The 15,080-nt window shown below is 37.1% G+C and overlaps 1 protein-coding gene across 16 annotated transcripts in view; it reads left to right on the top strand.

Annotated features, from left to right (window-relative positions):
- The window catches only part of LOC126092558 (protein-L-isoaspartate(D-aspartate) O-methyltransferase), a 114,071-nt gene that overhangs the window by 43,801 nt on the left and 55,190 nt on the right, over positions 1 to 15,080 (top strand). For 3 of the 16 annotated variants that reach the window (XM_049908217.1, XM_049908223.1, XM_049908218.1), the window contains one exon: positions 9,174 to 11,920. The exons of 1 other annotated variant lie outside the window; for it this stretch is intronic. In XM_049908217.1, coding sequence (XP_049764174.1) covers positions 9,174 to 9,404 — 231 coding nt within the window. In that variant the 3' untranslated portion in view covers positions 9,405 to 11,920. Of the gene's footprint in view, positions 1 to 5,817; positions 5,915 to 6,665; positions 7,814 to 8,576; positions 11,921 to 15,080 lie in introns of those variants that run through there. 12 more of the 16 variants (XM_049908229.1, XM_049908221.1, XR_007521355.1 and 9 more) reach the window with 11 other exon arrangements.

The following is a 15,080-nucleotide window of genomic DNA, read 5'->3' as shown; positions in this document are numbered from 1 at the left end:
TGAAAAACTATTTACAACGTAGGTACCCAACTTATAGGAATGATATTCAGGCTGTGGGCTGCAGGATTTGCGTTGTTATAGTGTTAAGTGTCATGACTTGCCATTTGGTACCAGTACTGGCATCGCGATGTAGGTTTGAAACACAAGCATCAGTCCACATTACAGCTGCTGACAGTTAACGTGGGTCTGGGCAAGGTGAGCAGGGCTTTACTCGTAAAGCTCTTGTGTTAAAACAATAATAATAATAGTGCTGCTGCTCTTTGTGAGTATCAACACATTAAAGGAATACGGAGAGTTCCTCTTTCCACACCGGGGTTGAAGAATACGATTCAGAAGTTGGAATTAAATTGTTATTTGGGAATTGCTCTCTGGAGAGGCTGAAGACCAATTGCAGTACAGACTGCTGTAAAAGTTACTGTTGCCATGGCTGAGATTGTTGGACACAATGTGCGGTCTTCAAGCAGTACACAAGCTTTGTCATGACAGGCAGCATCCCACCTGAGATGTTTTAGGTAGCAGTAAAGCAGTCTGTAGCGTGGTTCCAGGCTGTCGTGGATGCACATAGTCCTCACATTGCGCACTGTTTGTAACATGGAACATAAAAATGGTGCACAGTTAACAAATGTTACTCTCTGAGGTGGAAATTAAGATGTGTTTCTGTCAATGGTTTATCCGTTATTTCTCTTCAGCAAGTTGCTACATATGTTTCAACATAGTTCCATTGTACTACAACAGGATCTCTCATGTAGCGAATATTTAGTTATAACCACCTTGTATTATTCATGTTCAAGCAAAATGTGACTTGTCAAGTATGTATGATGGTTGTCCAGAAAGTAATGCTCTACATTCTTTTTTTCTCAGCTGAAAACAATGCTACGGATATGAAACATTGTATATATGTTACTGGAAGTCCCCAGAGTGAACTCTCCAAGTTTCCATCACTTCTGACAGATAGTGTAGCTGCAGGACAGTTTCAAAATGGTGTCTGTAGGTGACGTACATTACAAGCAACATGCCAACATTGAATTTCTCACTGCGGAGAAAGAAACTGGGGAATATTCATAAACGCTTGTGCAAAGTCTATGGTGCATCTGCTGTTGACAGAAGTACAGTCAGTCACTGGGCACGGAGGGCAAGGTCATCTGAAGGCGGTTCGGCGGAGCTCCACGATTTGCAGTGGCTGGGGAGACCATCCGTGGCTGTCACACCTGACATATTGCAGCGAGCTGATGTTCTCATTCACCATTAAAGGATGCAATTCATAGAAGACATTTTCAAGACAATAAGGAGTTGATTCACACAGTGAAGCACTGGCTCCGCCACCAGGACAAGGATTGGTACCGACAGGTTGCACACGCCCTTGTTTCGCGCTGGAGAAAGGCCATAGAAAGGGATGGAGATTACGTGGAAAAATTGGGTGTGTAGATAAAACACCATTCCTTCATGTGTGTAATTCTCATTATGTTCAATAAAGAATTGTTGAAGGAAAAAAATGTGGTGCATTACTTTCTGGGCAATGCTAGTAACTCACTTCCATCCTTTCATGCCCTACTGTTAATGTTTCTTGTCATTTGTAATGAGGCAGCTTAGTGGAAGTAAATGATAGTCTCTTCTGTGGAACTCACTGAGTGAGGTAACACAGCTGGTAGCACACTGGACTCTCATTTGAGAGGATGACAGCTCGCATCAGCATCTGGCCATCCCAATTTAAGTTTTCCATGATTTCCCTGAATTGAGTTAAGGCAAATGGTGGTTCTCTTGACAAGGGCATGGCCGATCTCCTTCCCATCCGTCCCTAATCCATCTCTAATGATGTTGATGTCGACATGATGTGAAATACTAATACCCTCCTCTTCCTCCTTCTCCTCTTCTGTGGAACTTCACTCTAAATGGCCTCACAATATTTTTTCCTTCAAAGCACCAACTCAGGAAGGGTTCAGGAAGACTGGCTATTTGGGAATTACGCAGTAAGGATCAGCTTTGACATACTTCTTCATAGTGAAACAGGTTTTACGTGTTTGGGATGTGCCGGCATTTCCAGTCTGCAGTTGTGTTTCTGTCACAGTTTGGATTTGTGTTCCTAGTGTCAGTTGCCTATTCGTGTGAAATTTCTGTCAGTAGCTGTTGTGACGCTTATAAAGTAGCTATTAATTCTTTTGAGGGTGCAGTCTCAAAACTATGTATTTGCAAGGCAATTTTGTATCATTGGTTGCATCTTCAAGACAGCATTACGCCCACATCTCAAGCAGTTGTATGTGTAACAGTGAACAATTTTTTGGATATGTCATGTGGCTAATATTGGAGATGTCCACAATGATCGAGAAGCCACATGTATGAGGGGCCTTCAAAAAGTAAGTTACACATTACTGTGGCAGGCCAAGTAACTTTTATTGAATGTTGCATTACATTTCAAAGTGACACAGATACACGATCTATTTTTCAATGTAGTCACAAAGTCTCCGTAAACAACAGTCAGAACATTCTACCACTTCACTTCCTCATGATAGATACCCATTTCTTGGTTATGGAGCCATTCGAGAACTGCTGTATCAGCGTCCTCATTGTTGGACTCCCTTTCCTGCCAGATGTTCTTTCAGCTTGCCGAAAAAATGAAAATCTCACAGTGCAGAACTGGACTTACTGATCAGCATCACCCGTGTCTGTGTATCCTTGGTCAAATTGTCAGCACAATTTCACTATGGCTGGACATGACATTGCATTTGGTCAGTATATCATCAGAATTCAACGATGAATCTGTGTGTAAATTAGATTTTCACTCACAAGGATTTTACTGCCTCGCGCACTTCAGCTTAGATGCACATATCCAATTGCCACACCATTTCACTTCCACACTTTGATGCATCTGTTGTCGGTACTGCAGCAGAACTGCGTCTGCAGGACACACAGAACATACAGTTTTTTGTTGTGCAGTGTTCATGACATGGGACAGCATGTGCAATTTATTTTCTGAAATCCTTACATATAAGTTGCATATACCACCTCAGGTTATTTGACATAGGCTTTGTTTGTTCGAGTGTTCAAGTAGTGTATATGTGCTCACTCACAAATAATGGTACAATTCAGTTAGCATGATTAGCTCATGTCCTAACAGAAAGGCCTGTTGCCAAAAAAATATCAATGCTATAATCGCTTTAAAGAAACTGTTACTTGCCACCAGCATCAGTGAAATTGTTTTGTGACAGCTTGTAAAAAATTGTTATTACACTTGGCACTTTTCCTAAAACGTGCTTGTGTGTATGGGAGGGAGGGGGATGTAGGCTAAGTGTGCCATTGGAATCTAGTATCTTGTACAGTGGCATGTCGTGAGCGTACATTCTGGCTGTTCCCAAATCTTTAGGTTCAGATAAATGTGAGAGTGTGGATTAATAGCGTCTGCTGTATAACAGTTATGCTTGCAACAAGTTTATACAACAGCAGCCACTGCCAATAATAATAATAGTAATAAGGTGCGTAACTTATCTGACAAAATAAAGAACAGTTTTGTGGAATTTTGTTGTTTTGTGAATAATTATGTACAGTTCAGGGAAATAATGAAATGACAAGTAAGCTTTCAAAACTCTCCATTTCTCATTTTTGTTTAATTGGGAGTTTTCGTGCTTTTCCATTTTTTTGGACAAAGGTAAAAGATCCCCAACAGATGTATTAGTTCACAAATTTATGTTCGGCTTGAAAATCAGATATTTTTTACACTGCACTCACACAGCAATTTGTGCTAACTGTACACTTCCTTGTTAAATGTGTGCTTGTAGTCACGCTTATTTGATTTCGTCACTCTCCCGGTCCAAGAATCTGTTGTCGGAGGCCCTAGTTCCTTTGTGGCTATCTTTTCCTGGTAATTTACTTTTGTGTTCTCTCCCCCAAATCAACCAACCAACCAGAATGAGATTTTCGCCCTGTAGCAGTGTGTGCACTGATATGAAATTTCCTGAGAGATTAAAGCTTTGTGCCAGACTGAAACTCGAACTCGGGACCTTTGCCTTTTGTGGGCAAGTGCCCTACTGACTGAGCTATCCAAGCATGACTTAAGAATCATTCTCACAGCTTTACTTTTCTGTTAGCATTTAAAATAGATTCAACATAGTCATGTTAACACTGCACACAAAAGCCAATTCCCACTTAGTAAACAAGCAACTCCAAAGACAAAGTGCCATTTGTGGAAGTGATTAAAACAAGGTCACTTGAGTAGAATACAACTGTGGCACTGAGATCCATAAGGGCCTAAAGCACACCACTGTTGATCCCACATTTAAGGGAATATCAGAGAAACCAGTGTTAAAACTTTTCATGAGTTTTCATGTGTACAATGTGGCCTACAGCACAGAAAACCTGATTCACTTTAAGATCAACAGATTCCAGAAGCGTGAATAACTTCAACAATCTCACAATCGTTGGTGATGTGTGTTAGGACCTTATGATTCTCAGTGTCTCAAATGGGTTACTGTGTGATAAAATTTATAACTCAATACACTATAACTCACTCAGAAACCTACAAATTGGTTTACTGTCAATACAGCTTTAACATATACTGGCGTCTGATCTAATTTTACTATACTATATAGAGAGTCGTTGTCTTCCATTGGCACTATATCCCGGGATGGGACTTGCCTCCTCACCATATAGTGAGTGAATTAGCATATTTGAGGAGTGTGCCATCATCTAGCAGGATTTATGTTGAGCGAACAGGGATAAGTTTGCCGCAGTGTGCTACCACCTGGTGGCACATCGTGAACCGTGCACTTTATTTATCAAATCTGTATATATTTGGCCCATAAGGCAATTATGTCATGCAAGTTAGGCATGCGCAAAACTTCCTTAAAATGTGCAAAACTGAAGGTGTGCTCACAACCTTGTTGCCAAGTTTCATGGAATCTAGAGAAGCAGTAGCACAGTAGATTTAAGTGCTATATCTTTCAGATTGCAGCATCTATGTCACGTTTAACAGCATTCAAAGAAAAATAACCACTAAATCTGCAAGTTGTCTAAAGATAGGGTGTTCACGTTCTCTTGTGCTCTTACAGCACTGGTCCGATACCTAAAAAGGCTCAGGAATATAGGGGGCAAATGTTTACTTGTATATTTCATGTTGAAGTACCAGTTGCTTCAATTCCAATTGTTAATGTTCTGGAAATTTAGTAGATGTTATTCTCACTTTGCGTTTTCTTGCATGTATTTATGCAATTTTGTGTCAGCACTGGTGTAGCCTTCCATAATAGGCAATAATGAGACAGGGGTTATCTGGTAAGAATAAGATTTACATGTAGGGATACTGTGTTTAGTAGATGACTAAATTAAAAATGTTGATTCAGTATTCTGTTGTGCTATTTGAAATATATTCTGATTACTTTCAGAAACTTTTGTAAACTGGAATAAAGAAATTTGTCATTGTATTGCATAGAGACTGTAATTTTTTCCTAAGCATATTGGAGAATTGTTTCAGTTTCTGCACACTTCTTTGGATTTTTATTTTACAGTTGAGCTGTATGCTAATTTAGTGTATACTGTGCTTAGTGAAAGTCAATATTCGGTGTTCTTATTTGAGACAGGGGTTCATTAGCTGTGCCTTCATTTAGTTCAAAATTTGTTTGTGAAATTCCTGTTCTTCGTGTTAAAAATGTTTATGTAGTTTGTAACAAAACAGGAAAGAAAGACTAGAAAAGGAAAAACATAAATTTGTTAGACATAATTTAGTGTTCAAAACATAGGATCTTATTGGTTTGTGTACTTAGTATTTTAATTTGCAATAATCATGTTTGTTATAGTTTCCACAATATTAATTTCATTTTCATTTCTACATAGGTCATAGCAGAAATGCTCCTACATTCCAGCCGACAGAAAAGGGCTGATGACTGAGTACTACATGCATATGATCATCTAGTCTTATTCTGAGAGTTGTGTAGGAATCTAAGCTGTTCTCCACTTGGAATTCATTCTAACAAAGCCGCACTTAACATTGCTTCCTTGCTGTGTGTAGCATTGCATGTGCAGTTATCAGTGCTGTCAGACAAAGGGAACATGGCTTTCATGCGTGCCAGTTTTCATTGCTGTTGTATTGTGAAAAATGTGGATGGTGTGAAATGTGAACTAATACATATGTAGATAATAGTACATTTTCCTCTCTTTTCTTCCCTGCTGGTATTTTTACCAGTTAGGAACTACAGTAAAAATGTGTTTCCTTTTCTAAGACATGTTGTACTTCAGTACAAATCCATAGTTTTTGTCTATCAGTTGATGATGAAGCAATGTTGACAGAGTTAATCCCAAGAATACCGCTTTCATTATCTCATTTCAAGTGTTAATCTAGTGTCATCATTGATAAATACCTGTTTGCAAGTGTTGCTAAGCCTGGAAAGTTAATACTCCTATTTTGATAAAATTTTCCAAAAGTGCAATTTCTCATGAAGTGGAATTAGTAGCTAGTGACATTTATCTGCACTTGATGCACATCTCTTGTTTACTGGTGTTGGCAATGTGGGATGGTTATTCTCATGGTAGGCCACTGTTTTGCAGTTTATTTGGATAAATAACTTTCAGAGTAAAATCGTAATACTGTGTTTTGCTTAACTAAATGAAAGACAAGATTTCATAAGCACACAACTGACTCCTGTCTAAAGAAAGTACTGTAATGCTGTGCTGTTTTCTTTCAGTATGACCCACTGTTCTTTTTTGGAGATTTCATATAGACGGTTCTACTCACAGTGTAAGCATATGATAAGTCAGTTATTCACCGAAAGTGCTTTATGTGTTACATTTCTAACAGCAGGTTATAGTGTGGTTGCAGTTGTTGTATGTTGGTGTTTGCATAAGTTTTCCGTGTGATCTTGACTACGTAACATTTTGCTGTTGCATGTTCATAATACCAAAAAACTGTGGTTGTTCATAATTTGTGTGTGATGGGCACCATTGTATTTCATTCAATTTCTGATTTTGAAAACCGTTAAGTTATGGGGAATGTTTGTTGTTAAAATATGTGATTGCTTTTAGCTTTGCATTTTATTTACAGAAGTTTTGGTTCTTCATTATGTGTCACTTCCCAGATAATGTGATAGTGGAAAGATCAGTGTTGAAACAGGACTCAAAGTTAATATTGGCAGCAAGTGCCAAAAACAGGCCCATTGTAATCTTTTATTGTCCTCCCGTTAATATAAGTCTGCATTAGTTGCACTGTTTGCAATTGACCATCATCCATAATTATGTTGTGTTGTAGTAAATTTTTAAAAATCTGTGAAGATCTGATTTTTTTTCTTTTCCAAATTCAGTAATGACGTTTTAGTAGCTTGGAAGCTTTGTTACCTGTCGTTAAATTTATATGTCTGTAAACAATGCTGTATATTTTTTTTAAGTGTCACTAAATGGCAGGAATTTTCGTAAGGATATTGCCATGTTAATTTCAAGTTTGTTTTCTGTTGTTTGCTGTTTTCATCATAGTAACACAGAAATCTTTGATGGCTGGCGTGACTCATTGCAAAAATTTTCTGAGTTACGAAAATAAATTTTGTATGTGATAGCAACAGAACAACTTTTATATGCTGCTATATTATGCCACATCAGTATCAAATGTTAGGCTCAAGATTTATTTATTAGTTAATATTCAAGTAAGTTATTTTGTTGAAGACTTATGTGAAATAAGCCATCTGTCTTGTTTTGTATTGCTCCAGTAGAACTGAAGAAGAAAGGCTAGTCAAGATAGTTTCTCATTCCTAAAATCATATAAGCTGAAGAATAAATGCATTGATCACAGAGATAAATGTAATTTACAGTGATCAGTGTTATGGTCTGAATACAGAAATTTTGTCTAACTGGATATTTCAAAAGGAATGTTCTCTCCTAAGTAAAAACTGAAAAATAAGTGAAGATAGGAAGCAGAGATCGCGATATTGAGAATAATGCGACAGGATTTTGATACATGACTTGCAATATGTACAATGCCAGCACAGCATATTCTCTCTCTCTCTCTCTCTCTCTCTCTCTCTCTCTCTCTCTCTCTCTCTCTCTCTCTCTCTCTCTCCCCCTCTCTCTCTCCCCCCTCCCTCCCTCCCTCCTTCTCCTCCTCGCCCCCCCCCCCCCCCCCCCAATATTATTTTCTTTCGTTCTTCAATTCTTAGGCTGTGAGGAAGATGCATCTACTATGGAGCTCTTTAGGTTAATTTTGTAATTATTCTCTGTATTATTCGTGAACATTTTGTATTTGTTTTTACTCCTAATAAATTTCATGAAAATGGTTTAATTTTTCCACCAATTCCTTTGTATTAATTTTTCATGTGCTGTTGTTTAGTTTGTGGTTCCTAATATAAACTTGTAATATGTCATATGTGTTGAGAATTTTAGTTTCCATGTTCAGTTACATAGGGTACTGCATAGCTCTTCATGAGTGGAACCTAAATAAAAATACACTGCTATCAGAATTGTCAGTTGTAGAAAATGCTAGTACCAGAGCATTTATCTGCATCATTTTGCTGTTTACTTGCGACAAGAAAAGATAAATTCTCAGGCACAAGTTTTGTTTTAAGTTATATAGTCCCTAAGAAACATATGTAATGAAGGTTTTATTCTTCCAGATTTGTTTGAGAAGATATGTCTCAAAGAACTGCTTACTGTTCAGCATCTGATTGGACTATATAAGTATTTAACAGAGCTGTAGGATAACCAATTAATTAAAAGAAGTATATTGAATTCCATACTGTCAGATTGATGTTTCTGCAGTTGACTGTTACAGCATGTGCACAGATTTTAATAATGAAACAGGTATTATCCCAGTTTCCATACTACTTGACTGTTTCAGTAGTGTATGCTTAAAACTGTGAAGCATCATCATATAAAATGCAACAAATCGTACACGAGTACACAATGGAAGTTCCTGCATGTAGCGATCACAACAGACTATTGACATTGTAAAGGTGCTGCACATTGTATTTTCATGAAAGTGTGCAAGGGAAATGCAGTTTCGAAAGGAATATTTGACACTAAGATTTGCTACCATGAGTCAGCACCGTGTGTGTTAGGTTATTACAAAATTTCCTTCAAGAATATTCCTGTCCTCATTTTTTTCGTTTGTTTTATGACTCCTCCATACCCCTTCCATCACCCCCATCCATTGTTATTCCAGAAAAGAGCTGTGATGATGCGTGCGTGACCCCACAAATTTGGTCACCCAGGTCCAAGGATGGTGGCAGCAGTGCCCAGTTGGGCGCCGGCGGGCAGGGACATGCGGGGAGCGGCATGGCGGTGCAGCCCCGTTGGCAAATCCCCAAACTGCTCATGACTGTCTTACTACCAATGTTGTTTGCATTTACTTAACTGCAGAGTGTGGTTCAATGTGTAGCATGATACTGACATCCTTTGCTTTAAAAAATCCTTCCTTCATTTTTAAAAACTGTGGGAACTGATTTGTGTCCATTGATGTTTACTTGAACGAGTTTTGTTTCCTGAAGAAGCAGTAATATGTCAAAACAGTAGTGGCAGATTTTTGATTGTGTTATTGCCACAAGAAGTGGTATTCAGTTCCCAAGTTAGATGTTAAATTTTTATCTCAGATACATGTTTGTATGTAGGTATACTTGCAGCAGGTTTATTACTCATGTATGCTCCCACAAACAATGAATTACGTGACTGCCAATGAAATAATTGCTGGGAATAATTAAACTGGTGGCATAGTTATTTTTTGCTTTCTAGATCCTTGTGCTTGGTATGCAGCCAGGTGTGTATACCATTTTGGATGATGGTGTCTCATTTCTTCTGCGCACTTACCACATCTTGCAAAATACTGTCATGCAGATTGCTTACTTATACCTAAACATTATATATATCAGTGATTTCACTATCAGTTTCCTTTTTACGGCTGTCCTTCTGTACTTACTTAAAGTGTAATAATGATTTACAGTGATATGCTGCAGAAAGTAATTTGAATCTTTGGCCAATGGCCAATACAGATCAAAAAATCAGTTGAAATGTTTATCTCTGGTGGGCAACCTGCTGCTAGAATACCATTCCATAGCTAAGAACAGGGAATTTTGTTTTGCTATTTTGTATATATTAGGTATTAGCAATATAAGTGTCTTATGTGTGAACAGAATGGAACTGTTGGTCACTAGCATATTAAAATATGGCTAGAGCATTGAGTATTCCTTTCTCTTGTCAGTTTCTTGTTGCACATGGATGACTAGTGAGACTTGGTATGGTTTTCTTTCATCCATATGTAATTGTCAGATGTTCAGAATAAACATTTACAAGGTTTTCTTTTCCTTAAAAATGATTGCAGTTTGATTAATTTCCTTGTTAATAATAGTATACACACCAATGAAATTCTAGTTTCTACATTTGTTTTGTAGGTGTTCGGTTCACTAAAGGGGCAACCAAACTTCATTCAGAAGGCACTTCTGTATTATTTTTGGTGCTTATTCTTGAGTATTTTATTGTAGTTCTCTAGAGTTTGCTCAGCTCATTCTCTTAAAGTCTAACATTTATGTTGGGTTTTTTACTATGACTGGAGTTTACATGACAGTTGTGAAATAATGTGTAAAAATTAACTTGCAGTTCTTTTACCTCATGTAGATTGAATAAATATAAGAAAATATTGTGTAACTTGTGAGCCAAGTAATAGAGAGGACTAGGAGAGAAGTTAAAACTTAATATATTGTCTTCATAATGATTGTCCTTCAGTGTTGTTGACTGAATGATATGACTTTTTCTTGTATAAGCAGCTAGTATTTGTACTGATTATCTTCATGTAAATATCTTTGTTCATTAACCATATTGATCTTTTGTTAACCATCTTAAGCTCCTAAAATTTCAGAAGTTGATGACATTTTTAAGTTCACTGTCCAAAATACAGTGTTATCAACACTGCAGAAAAATAAATTTCTGAAGTTAGTAAGGTTACAATCTTAGTAGAGTAAAAATGAAATATATGTCCCATTCCAGTAGTGGACAGAAGTTGATAGCAGATGGACTTTTATTGTTTTATTTAAAATCGGTGCAGCAGTTTTGCTGAATATATGTTATTTGAGTTCTTTACACTGTTCCATAGATATAATCATTCTGTAATATCTGAAGTTTCTTGTCTTGTTAACAATCTGTTAACAGTTATGACTTTTTTCTTTAAAATATCACTTGAATGAAAAAAGTATTTACTGATATTTAATCAAGAAACATATGCATATTATTCATAAGGTGTCTAAAATTTGAATACTGTTCAGCATTAATTAAAAAGAGTCTCTGTCAAGGATTATTGTTTTTTATGGAAGCTCATGTACTTCCATTAATTATGCAATGAAAATGTTACTGTGCGTGAAGTAGACTAGGCTTCATAACTACTTTCTCCAAGGCACAGTCAATGCTCACTTACACAAGTGAACTGAAGAGGCAGACTTTGATAAATCCAGCAGACACATTGCATAGTTGTAGAAAAAACTATTGCAAAAATCTCTTCCTGTTGCATTGTTTTACTCACATAGCATTGAGCACATGAATTGTAAAAGTTTACCAAATTCAAATAAAAAAATAGTGTTATTAATGTGCTCATGAGTATTGTGCTGTGTTGCACTCTATTTTTGGTCTCTGTAACAAATAAAAACTAGTCAGCAATTGAGAAAAGTGTATTTTAAGGTTTGCTTCCAAAGCAAGTTGAAGATACAAATAAAACACAAAATTTTGTTTGTGGGCAAAAACAGTATTCATATCCAAAAGTATTTCATCCTAGAAGTCACATAAAGTAAGTTATTTGCGAGAATCCACCTGGTGGTATGCATTGTACACAGTTTTGTGTGCTAGTTTTGTCTTGATAAATTGTTAACTTTTTCTGCAGAATTTGTATTCATACAAGCACAATCTTGGCTGTTTCATTTATTGTATTTTGTGTAGTTAAGTTTAATGTACTAATAAAATTCTTCTGTGAGTGATATAATTTCTTTCTACTGTGAGATTTAAATTTTAACATCCTTCTACCTTTAATTCAGATAAAATACGTGCATGTGCCTCTGCAAAACTATGGAGTGTGACTTGTGATAGTATATTGCAACTTGAAAGGAAACAGTACTTTCTGAATATTGTAAATAATTTAGGAGTAAAGGAGACCACCCACTGACTAGGAGAAACACTGAGTCATCAACAGGCACACACAAAAGAGAATGAAAATTTTGGTACCATTCAGAAGGAGTCCTTTGACAGTGCATTGTGTGTCCAGCTAACTGTGTGTGTGTGTGTGTGTGTGTGTGTGTGTGTGTGTGTGTGTGTGTGTGTGTGTGTGTACGCGCGCGCTTGAGTACTAAGTTATTTACAGCATTGTTTGAATTACTTATATCGTAAGTCCAGTTGTTGTAGATGAACAGATGAACCCCTGCTTGATGCAGTGATGTAGTGCTGAGTTGTATTATTTGATATTGTTGGTATATCAGATAGAAACATGTACACGTCAAATATATCTTCATACTCTTAAACTTTTCTGACAGATTTTTCAGTAAAAAAAAAGTCTACTCTGGCATGATCCCATGCACTCAGCATTTGCTAATTGCTAAAATGAACTTACCTGGTTCGGCAGGCACAGCCACCCAAGTATAAATAAATTTTTAATAGTCAGGATCAGTTCACCCATTGTTTGCAGGAGTATTTTAACTATAATTACAGAAAATGATTACAGAGTTACTGAATGCACCACGGACTACTTCAAGAAATATATGGATTTTGTTGCTAGAATTAAGTAATTTACATTCTTTCAGCTCCAAATTTCAGTTGCGAGTGTTTTTAACAGTCATATTATCAGATTTTAACTAAGCACACAATTACTTTACCTATAATTTTACTAACATTTGTGTCGGAATGTGTGTTGTATTGAGTCATGTTGTATCTTTAACTCATATGTGGAATATGAAAAGACCAGGGATATATCAGTGTTTGTGACAGACAAACACTTGGTCTACAAAATTTGATGATAATGATTTTAATTATGCTTTCGTATAACATAATGAATCAACAGTTACAGTGTGCGGAAGGTAAAAATTGCAAAAGCATTTATGAACAAAGTACAAGGTGCATCAACTTGTTTACTGAAAGGGTTTATTGTATTCTACAATTAGTTCATCTCAGTCTGTACATTTTACACACACACACACACACACACACACACACACACACACACACACCAGAATTTATTGCATAGATGAGATTCTTCCACAGTACGAGTTGTCTTCTCAAATTTGTGTTGTGTATAATACATATGATACAAACTTAAAAAATATCATTAATTATTTTTGTCAATCTCCTTTTTTGTCTCTTGTCTCTTTGCTCTTGAGATCATTCACCCGTCATCACCTACTTCACTCAAGTTCTTGATAGCCTCCAGGTTCATTTAGTCTCCTCATTTTTTGTACAAAATTGTAGAGGTTGATGAGTTCTCACATATCATAAATAATATAAAAAGTAAACAGTGAATCTCAGGCGAGCTTCACACTAGTAAATACAAAATTGGTTTTAAAATCAGTTTGTGACACTTAACATTATATATTTACTTATCAATATACTCAAGTACTAGATAGAGGATATAAAACTTGTATTTTTGATTAGTGCAATCCTAGTTTAAATAGATGATTACTTAATGTCTACACTAGTTACACGCATTATGTTAACTGTGGGTAGCATTTACGGTAAAAAGAATTATGAGCAAATATCAAAGAAAATTACATACATCATCTGCAAAACATAATAAATTCCTGCAAAAATTGTATCACAGTTGTACTTACTAAGTAACCATTTCAGTAATAATAGCAGTGCTGGAAGAGATACATGATTATTGCAAAACAATTTCACACTTTGATTATCCTCCAGATAACAGCTTAGTATTACTTTGTACAACATATGACATCAAATTAGCTTTGAATCATTATCCCAAATACTGCTCAAAATAAGTGCTACAGTCACCTGGTCAGTTAGAATCTTGTGACTATTGGACAGAGTGCTCTCATAGTGTAGCATCTGCCAGGTTGGCAGACAAATGTGCCTGGAATGCTAGCAGTCTGTGCTGCAACACAATAATTTAGTTTAGTTTTTTTTTTTTTCACTTCTGTGAAGATGTGAATTATAACTGTATTTCAGTATGTGGTCATGTTTGATAACTTATTCCAAGATTTTTGCTCAAATTCTAGTTCATTATTTTTTGTGAGTCAACTTTTTTAGTGTAATAGAAACCAGAGGGTTTTAGACTGCACCCAGTGCCTTTTTCGTATTTGTGTTACATTACTTGTTGCATAGACAAAAACTGATTAAAGATGAATAGGGACTGCACCTGTTGTGTGCAGATGTAGAATTGGCCACTGTCTGTAAACATATGGAAGTTGTGTAGGCCACAGTTAACAGGCTTCAGGCTGCTGCCCAGGGCTGTGATGGCATTCGGTTACCTGAGACTAAAGCTTTGGCACCTCTGCGATTCCGGATACCCTTGCACCTTCAAAATTGTGTCACCGATCGATCAACTTATACCTGACTGTGATTGGGAACCAATGGGAGGGTTACAAATCTCTGGGTGGAAGGTGGAAGTGGCTACCAGCTGCACAGCTGTCCCCTTATGCCTCAAAAGTAGGTGTCAAGTATTGCCCACAGCTGAAAGTATGTCTGAGCCAGCATCGGATGCCTTGCCTGTTGGGGCAGAGGCCAATCTTCTTGATATGTCCAGACAAGTGCAGAGAGTGAGATTTCTTGTTATTGGGAGCTCCAATGTTAAACGGGTGATTGAACTGCTGAGATAAATATTGTGCAAGTTGGGAAAGACTGCCATGTGCATTCTGTTTACATGCTGGGGTCTCACCAGAGATATGGAGAGGATCTTCCAGCAGCAGTTGAATGCACTGGGTGCACTTCGCTGTAAATTGTGTTTCAAGGCAGCACAAGTGATACCCTTGCCTGAGTTCAGATGCTGCCATCCTCAAATCGTACAGGCAGTTGACTGATTTGGTGGAGACAGACAGCCTGGCATATGGGGTGGAAGCAGAGCTACAGTTTTGTAGCATAGTTTCCGGAACTGATGGCAGTCTTCTGGTTTGGAGCTGAGTGGAAGGCTTAAATTATACGTTCAG

The sequence above is a fragment of the Schistocerca cancellata genome, chromosome 7 (assembly GCF_023864275.1).
Source record: "Schistocerca cancellata isolate TAMUIC-IGC-003103 chromosome 7, iqSchCanc2.1, whole genome shotgun sequence".
In the NCBI taxonomy this organism is placed as follows: domain Eukaryota; kingdom Metazoa; phylum Arthropoda; class Insecta; order Orthoptera; family Acrididae; genus Schistocerca; species Schistocerca cancellata.
The sequence above is the reverse complement of the archived record's forward strand: the minus strand, read 5'-3'. Positions and strand labels throughout refer to the sequence as shown.